General features: G+C 39.5%; 3 protein-coding genes across 3 annotated transcripts in view; 1 reads left to right on the forward strand and 2 right to left on the reverse strand.

The window, feature by feature from the left end:
* The window catches only part of LOC108968596 (spondin-1), a 165737-nt gene extending 156707 nt beyond the window's left edge, over positions 1–9030 (forward strand). The window contains exons 6-7 of the mRNA XM_018932720.1: positions 7980–8366; positions 8808–9030. Coding sequence (XP_018788265.1) covers positions 7980–8366; positions 8808–8820 — 400 coding nt within the window. The 3' untranslated portion in view covers positions 8821–9030. The remainder of the gene's footprint in view (positions 1–7979; positions 8367–8807) is intronic.
* On the reverse strand, positions 1782–2644 carry LOC108968597 (ejaculatory bulb-specific protein 1). Its single transcript, XM_018932721.1, has one exon. It carries the CDS (start codon positions 2553–2555, stop codon positions 1863–1865), a length of 693 nt encoding a protein of 230 aa, XP_018788266.1. The 5' UTR covers positions 2556–2644; the 3' UTR covers positions 1782–1862.
* Positions 3217–3795, reverse strand: LOC108968598 (formin-like protein 20). Its single transcript, XM_018932722.1, has one exon. It carries the CDS (start codon positions 3677–3679, stop codon positions 3245–3247), a length of 435 nt encoding a protein of 144 aa, XP_018788267.1. The 5' UTR covers positions 3680–3795; the 3' UTR covers positions 3217–3244.
* Positions 9031–9145: the final 115 nt, after the last annotated feature.

A 9145-nucleotide genomic window follows, 5' to 3' on the forward strand; every position in this document is an offset into this window, starting at 1 on the left:
GTGGGACCACCACCGCGACCACAAGGCGCCAATGTGGTTATTGTCGAGAATGCGCCGCGGCCACCACCGCCAACTGTGTACGTCAACGCGCCGCGACCACAGCCGACAACGGTGGTCGTGGAGAACATGCAACGGCCGCCACCGGTGATGACTGTCACCACGTCCGATGGTTGTTGTGCGATTTTGTGAGGAAAAAGTAAAAAATTAAACTAAATAAAGTTATTTAAGTGTAAAATTTATGAAAATTACTGATTCTTGAGAGAAAATTATTTGAGTTTTGTTTAAGAAAGTGGTGAAAATGTGGCGAAAGTGTTCAAAGAAATGGAAAATAAGGAGAAATAAAACTTTTTTTGAAGAAATTTTTTATTTTTTATTAAAGAAATAAATTATATTTTCAGTAAAAAATCTTTAAAAATTCTCAAGAATTATGATCTATAACACCAGATTAAAGAAATTTTGCTATTGTGCTGTTAGAGGCTGTTTCTTGCTAATTTTGGTTTACTAAAACCGAAAATGATAGTAACAATTTCTTTTCAAGTGGGATTTTTTGTGTTGTAGTCTGGAGATGTAAGGCATAAAGCACCACCTTTTATCAAAATGACAAAAGTATAAGAGATGGAAAAATATTGAACTCGAATTCATATCCAGAGCACCTCAAATACCCACAGACGTTTTAGCACATCAGTCTCAAATTTACCTTCAGAATTTTTGAGTTTTTTGTTTTTTTAATTAAGTTAAAGAGGGTATTTGTGTGAAAAAAAAATATTTGGTTTCATTTCAAGAACGAGTATAAAATTTCTTCAACTATTTTTATCAGATTGGTGTTCTCATGTCTTGTTGGGTATAATTGTATAATTGAAGTGCTGCTGACCTTCACTTTCTGAATTTAATTGAATATATGCACAAGACTGTACTTAACATATTCATGTATACACACATATATATATAGTATATTTATATATCTATATATCGTTATATAAAATGCAAAAGAACTTAACATCACTTTTCGTAAGTTTACAGGCGAAGTAAAAGCGATATAATAGAAACCACTAATATGGAAAAAAATTTGGGTTTTGGTTATAAAATGATTATATTAAGGTTATCATACACTTATATTCATCAAAAAATTATAATTTTCATTACAAAATGGTTATACATTGGTTATTATATCTGACAATGATTTTAAAATTTTTCGGATGATACGTTGTTTTGCATTATGGGTGACGATACACATATTTTGCGCACAATTAACACTTGAAGTACGATTATAAACCTATTATGGCTTAAGAGTTTATTTTTGTTTTTGAAAAGTTGATATTTTTAAGCTGCAAGCATTTTATCTTTGTCTGGGTGGCAAATATTTGTAATAGATATTGTGCTCTGAGGCTTTAGTTTCAGCTGATCCTTAAAAAAGTCGCTCAGGTGAAAAGAAATATAAAAAGTTTGAAAGAAAAATGTGAGAAATTCTAAAAACAAATTTCCGCAGTTGCTTTAGTAGAATCAAAAAATACGATCATACCAAGCATGTCTAATTTTTGGCGAGCGGCAGATTTTTCTCCTTTTTCTTTTCTTTATTGGCGAAGAAATAAATTATCACTCAACCTTTCTTATGAGCCAAAGCTGATTTCAGCTGAGATTTGCATTGACGACACAACGATTAAGAGCAACAAACAATAGAGGCGTGACTTTTTCAGTTTCCTTAGTTAATATTTTTACTACAGTCTTGTGAAAAATAAACTGTAAGACTTTAAACAAGTTTAAGCATTTCTTTAAATCCAGCACATACATATATAATATATTATAACTAAGACAGTTCTCCTCACACCAAATAACTTAGTACTACTTTTCCTTCATATTCAACATCATAAGACCACACAACAGCAATTATTACGCCTCGGTGGTATTACCACGGTCTCTGTTACGACGGTCGTTGGCTGTTGTTGCTGAATTCTTTGACCACCACCCTCCGTCACCACTGTCGTTGAGGGTGTTGCCGCACCCATGCCTGAATTAACCATCACATTAGAAGTGGGTACCGCTGTTGACGCTGAATTCACTACCACAGTCGAGGAAGCCTGTGGCTGTTGCACACCCGGCGTGTTAACTATGACCGTCGATGGTGGTGGCGGTGGTGCATTTACAATAACGGGTCCACTCATAGCTGACGCGGCCACTGCACCCATCGCTGCGCCAGCAACCATTGATGCGCCCAACATCATGCCGGCAGCTGGAAGTAACGGTGCCGCACCACCTACCACAACCACCTCATTTACCACAGGGCGTCGTGGTGCATTCACGTTCACATTCACTTGTGTAGGTCCAGCTGCGGGCGGTGGACGTGCTGGTCCGGGTCCCGGACCACCCGGACCGGGTCCACCCATACCAATCCTGGCTGGACCTGGGCCTCCTGTACCAATCCTCGCTGGTCCGGGACCACCCATAGCAGTTCTCACTGCTCCGGGACCACCCATGCCCATGGCGGGTGGACGCATTGCCATATTCATCCTGGCCGGTCCAGGCGCAGATCTAAATCCACCTCCGATGTGTCCACGCATCCCTCTATTGTGTTGTTTCCTTTGCTCTGTCTTTTTATTTAAATATTACTATAAAACCTTTTATATGCGCTCTGTGTGTTGCAGCCGAGTAATAACTGTCAACTGATTACTGCTTTTGACTAGTTGTCGAAATCCTACTTTCTTGGTGCGGCGCTCTTCAAACATATGAACGTCTTTATTTACTTTTATTTCTTTCAAATCAATCATATTTCCAATTATGCATCGAATGTATGGAAAAAATAGTGACGTCATCAGCTCGTGACATAATCTTATCAGCCCGCAATTGAGCTATATATGGTAGTATAATATTATAGCCTGGATCAGGCACGTTATTATTCTGGAAACCCTTATATGGCCAAGTCAGCAAGTGCTTTGAATAAATTCTCAAAAATAGAAAAAAAATACATATAATGCATTATATCGGAACTCTGGAAGCTTCAATCTTAAAAACGCTCTTTTTTCGAATTCAGTACTGTAATTGTTCCACATCTTCTTCTTTCCATTTCCACTTACAATCTGACTTAGAAATATATTCATTAGATTGTTATTGATTTCGAACAACTGGTCTTGAAAAGTTTGTTTGAATATTTTCTCTACAGTTCCTTCCTACATTGAACGCGCCTCGGTCTTTAAAAGAATAAACAAAAGCTCTTAAGCGAGTTTAACAATTTATTTAGATCTACAAATATTTACAAATACATCACTGTTGTCGACGGTTGCGGCGGCATTCTTGGAGCATTACCTTCTATAATCACTGTAGTTGAAGATGGCGCTCCACCCATACCAGAATAACCAACCGGCTGTTGTACGCTCGGCGTATTAACAATCACCGTCGATGGTGGTGGCGGTGGTGCATTTACTATAACCTCTCTGGGTCCACTTACAGCCGATGCTGCCACTGCACCCATTGCTGCGCCAGCAACCATTGATGCGCCCAACATCATACCGGCAACTGGCAGTAACGGTGGCGCACCACCTACTACAACAACCTCGTTTACAACAGGACGTCGTGGCGCATTGATATTTACATTCACTTGTGAAGGTCGAGGTGGCGGTCGCATTACCACATTCACCTTGGCCGGTCCAGGTCCGGGTCTAAATCCACCTCTGCCGGGTCCATGCATCTCTGTATTGCTATGTCAGGTGCTGTTTTCTCTGCCAAATGTTTTTAAATATTATTTTAAAAAAGCCTTGTTATTAGACCTGTGTGTGTTTCGGCCGCGTTATAACCGCCAACTGTTCTCTGTTTATGACTGCACTCGAAATACTACTTTATTTTTGCAGTGTTTTTTGAGCATTCATATGTACATTTTAGTTCTTTGTTATTCGTTTCAAATCAATCACATTTGTAATTATGCATCGTATATATGTGGAAAAAGTGGTGACGTCATCAGCTCGTGATATTTTATTATCGCGTAATTGAGGTATATGTGAGTGCAATGTTACAGCCTGGAAGAGGTATTGTATCGTATGTATTATATTTATAAAGGCATGAGTAATAATTATGGAATTATTCATTAAAGTGCATACGTTATTATCCCCGAAATCTCTTTGTGTGACTAAGCCAGAAAGTATTCTAATTTAAAGCAATTGGAAACTTCGACTTCAGCTGAAATCACTTTTTCTGAATTCCTCTAATTGCTCCATATCTTCAACATTTCCATTTGCAATGAACTCTTCAGCGCATACTTTTGCTTGCTTTTTGGTCTTTAAAAACATGTTCGCTGATTTTACCTATCAAAGTTCTCCCGAATATTGATAGCGCATTCTCATATCAGAAAAGTTGTGAACTGATTCTAGCTGAGACCTTTCTGAACCTTAGTAGTCTGAGCAATGAGACTATTGTAAAGGGAAGGGGCATTTGGAACATAATTTATCTACGAGTGTACGGAGATTCACTCATCTTTTTTGCCACTCAACTGGCACTTCTTTTTCTCTATTGGCGTAGACACTTTCCGACTTACTGGCTACTTACCGGTTACTTACTTACGTATTCGTCGGTTATTTGTGCGAATTTTCGTAAACTGGCATAGTTTAATAGAAATATATGCTTAGTATCGAAATAGAGTGTAAAACATAAATGAGGCAGTCAATTCCTGCATTATTTTAAACTCAACTGCATAATTTTGTTGCCTGTTACCATATTTGTCGTCCTTCCAAGAATAATTTTGTTGCCTGTTACCATGTTTGTCGTCCTTCCAAGAACGCAGCAAAGTAGCGAATCGAAGTCGACTTAACTAAATTATTACAGTTATTGATCTGTTATTTCTTTACTATAATTGCAAAACGAACTATCGTTATGGAATAATCCTGCTTTTGAACACATACATTTTCTTTTTTTTTTTTTTGGTTTTGTAATTTCATTACCGCTTCATTTCGCTTTCTATTCACTTTCGATGCGACGGATGCAAACCCAATTTACTTAAGAATTTATTGCTAATAGAGCTGTGCAACAGAGCAAATTGAGGTGTCTTGTGGTATCCTCTGTATGTGTTGGTGAAAAGTGAATATATACGAGCTTCGCCTTCAACTTGGATATGCATGTGAACGAGTATATATTCGCTATTCCGTATTTACAATTTTCAACCCACAAGCAAATGACACAGAACTTGAGTATGTTCTTTATTCCTACATACTCATAAATATATGTATAAGGTATGCAGTAAAGATTGTCGTTTCAACTTCAGTGTAGGCGAATCTATAAAATAGGAATAAGTTTACTTTTTTTCTTTTTTATGTTTACCTTTTCTCCTTCTGAATATGGAAAGCAAGCTCTTTATTTGTATGTGTTGTGGCATTAAATGAAAATAAACATGGCAGCTCACGACGCAAATTCAAATTGAATTTTAGTAAGGTGTGCGTAATATGGAGAGATAAAAGGTTGAAAGATTTAAGATTTGAAAGTGTGAGGTATATGGACCTTTTTGAAAAGAATTGCTGAGGTAAGGAAAAGTTAGGTATTGAAAAAGTTTTGGATATGAAGCTAGTTAAAGATATAGATTTCGTGAAGCTAATAACTTTTTAGAATCCTTTGCTTATCGAATGTCATCGATAACGACTAAACATGAAAGGTGCTGCCAAAGTCAACAACCATAAAATATCTTAATATGGATGAAGAGGAAGCTTACTTTTATTATAGAAATATATTATTTATGAAGAAACAGAACCAAATACATTAGATGTCGACGATAATGAATAACAAGCTTAGTCGGTTTGATCTGATGCTGTGATGCAGGTGATCAATATCCAGTCGATTGTTATCGACTTTAGCTACCGGTATGCCCAGGAAACGAGCCGTTCGACAAGGTCGGATCATAGAAAGAAAGGTATTAGACTACTTATAGCTCGTTTAACATACAAAGACGTGATCAGGGACATGCTGCGACTCATTGCATAGTGGACAGAGTTGTCCGAAAAGTAATAGGACTGATTTTCTTTCGCCGCGACCTTACTTCCCAGCTAACAAACGAGCGGCTGGTCAGTTGTCGGCGAGCACATGGAGAGTCAGGACAAACATTTTAGCGCGAGGTGTTTCTATGAGTGGTGCAAGCCGAAAGTGCAGCGTTTCGTGAGAGCAAAAGTGCGCGATTAAATTCTGTGTGAAACTCGGTAACTCTGCGACAGAGACGTTTGATATGATCAAGCAGGCTTATCCAGCTGTTGCTTTAGCAAGAAGTAGTATGTTTCGGTTGCACCAGGGCTTTTTGGAGGGGTGGAAAGAGGTCGCTGATGGACAAACCGTCAATGCCAAGTTTTACGTGGAAGTCCTCGAGAAACTCAATCGAAGGGCTAATCAGGTCCGACAAGACATCGCAGCCGATTGAAAGTTACACCTCGAAAATGCTCCGGTTCAGAACTCCTTTCTTGTGAACAGCTATCTAACCACGGCTGACATCCCAACGTTTCCGCAGCCGCCCCACAGCCCAGATGTGCCGCCCCGGACATTTTTGTTTTCTTGCCTGAAAAGGCCGATGAAAGGGGATCCAAGTAGCATGCAACTCGACTCTCAAGAGTATTCCGGAGTATGCTTTCCATGATGATTTCAATGCTTGGAAATCGTGCTGGCTGCGCTGCATCGACGCATAAGCAGCCAATTTTGAAAATGTTGAAAGAGTTGTAACAATTGGTGCTATACATTTTTTTAAATCGACTCAGTCCTATTACTTTCCGAACAAACCCCGTATATTTGATAGATCGTGATCGAATCTGGATAAGTAGGAGCATAACCTACTACTGTATACAGAACAAAGTTGCTCAGGTATCACCCTAGCAACTCGAACCCTTCGTTTGCAATGGGTTGTGGTTTGACTTCAAGTAGACCAATCATTGAATAGGAGTCGTTCAAGTTGTTAATAGCTCCACCATGCATAGCGGTCAGTGCGTGTTTGAAAGGAGTTGCGTTCGAATTCTGTTCGATATAGTCGACTTAGTCAAGGAAGGATCTCATAATGTTCCTATGAGGAGGCTTGGCCTCAAGCAGATGCTTTTGCAGACACCATCGGCGCCGAAACTGCTTGGAGAAGACTTCATTATGTTCCTTAACCGGAAGCATACGGGGCTTGCCGTGTAAGTGTTCCACCGAAGATCGTTTTACTTATAATCCGAAGTGCAGTGTTCTGACATGTCTGAAATTCTTCGTCTGCATTTAATCACAACCAAGTGAATATATCAGTGCGGCGTAGTTTAAAACCTGTCGGCTGTTTGCCTTGTATGTTGCCAAAAATATTTCTCTCTCTTTCCACATGAGCTAGCCGGCTAGAGACTTGTCGGTTTAGTAAAGGTCTCTTCCTTCTGGTTCACATATTGAAAAAGTATATTCAAGCTTAATATTGTGTTCTACGTTGATTCTACAATTCAATCCAAGCAGCTTGCTGCTTTTCATTTAATAGGCGTACATTTATTCACAAACTGACGCCTTTTAAAAGCTACGAGACAATCACTGTCACAGCGGCTTCAAAAGTAATATTGAAGAGCGGAATTCAAAATCGCGTGAAATATTTATGCGTAGGAAAGCAATTTTTCACACCTGCGCAACACCCTTTCCGCTGCTTGCCCTCGAGTATATGTATATAATGGCACTGCTTGTTTTCAACACACTCAACGCCAATGTGTCAGCGGCGCCGCTGCCGCTCCGCTCTACCAAATATTAATTCACCGTTTCCAATTGAGGTTAATGGAAATTGCGCGAAATTAATTTCATGTGAAATTGCAACAGACTACGCGATCTTACTGCCATAGACATACACACACACTGAAGTTGCAGTGTATGTGTGTGTGTTTATGTAGGCTTGTCAAAGCAACACTCGCAAACTGGTGGGCGGTGGGTGTTGAATCGCAGGAGACTAGGGCGCACTTACACTTTATTACATATCACAAATACACACACACACAAACTCAACTTTTTTTACTTGTTTCTGCTTACAGCTATAATAACAACAGCAATAGCGCCGCCAACGGTAATATCGCGAATATAGTGCCGAAAAATGATAAAAATGCCATCATGCAGAACATCGCCAGCAGCTATCAGCGCACGGAGGCGAGCACAAACAGCAGCGCCACAGCCGCCAATTGGTTGGGTCCACTGCCGAAGCGACGCCGCACGAAATCACGCACGAAGTCACGCGATTGCCGTGTCAGTCATTGGTCAGAGTGGTCGACCTGCAGCAAAACGTGCGGCATCGGTGAGATGCATCGATATCGCAAGGTCATCCGGCATGGCAAGCGCGGCGGACGGCCATGTCCCGCGCTGCAGGAGTCCAAATGGTGCGGCACAGAGAAGGGTTGCCACTCGCCGGCGACCTATTTCAATTGGTAAGTGCATTGCATGCAGCGCAGGGATTGCCAGCGCGTGGATGTATGTGTGTGCGTATGTATATGTGTGTTAATACTGCTGCGCTTGTGTATTTAAGACGCTTTGCGGGTGGTATGCGCCTTAAATCTATATTGGGTACTGTTTGAAACGCCAGATTGACAGTTGGACAAGCACTGACATTTAGCCGGACAAAGATTGGCAGTTCAACTTATATGTGTGCGTGGATGTGTGTGTAATAGCAAGAAAGCAATGAGAATTGGCAAAAAAATGTGCATTTAAAAAATGGAAATTTCAATTCGGATTTGGGTTTATTGCGCGCTGTGCGGTGAGTTGAACGCTGCGGTGCTATGGAAATCTGTGGGTTACTTCGCACAAAGCAGCTTACGAGCGCTTAAAATGCACATGTGGCTTAAAATAATTTGTATTTTTATTGCTTGCAGGTCCACCACATGAAGGACGCAGCGCAGCAAACGTAGTTGGTAAAGTAATAAAGTAATTAAAATAACAAAAATAATTTGAGGCAGGCAAAATATATTTGAATATATGGAAAATATCTAAATATATACAGAAATATATGCAAATAAATACTTACATATGTAAATGTAAAAATCGCAAAATATCTGTACGATCTTATTCGGCTCGCTTTTGCATGGTTAAATTCTGTTTTTCCTTTTTTAACAAAATTTTGTAAAAAATTTAGTATATATTTTTAAAATATTGGGTATATGATGAAAAATTGATTTGAAAAATGAAATTTAAAAAAAACATTGGCTTAAAA

The sequence above is a fragment of the Bactrocera latifrons genome, unplaced genomic scaffold (assembly GCF_001853355.1).
Source record: "Bactrocera latifrons isolate USDA-ARS-PBARC rearing strain unplaced genomic scaffold, ASM185335v1 scaffold_220, whole genome shotgun sequence".
NCBI classification, from domain to species: Eukaryota; Metazoa; Arthropoda; class Insecta; order Diptera; family Tephritidae; genus Bactrocera; species Bactrocera latifrons.

Excerpts from the sequence above, each read along its gene's own strand:
- LOC108968597 (XM_018932721.1), bottom strand. The coding sequence starts at position 2,555 with ATGCGTGGACACATCGGAGGTGGATTTAGATCTGCGCCTGGACCGGCC.
- LOC108968598 (XM_018932722.1), bottom strand. The coding sequence starts at position 3,679 with ATGCATGGACCCGGCAGAGGTGGATTTAGACCCGGACCTGGACCGGCC.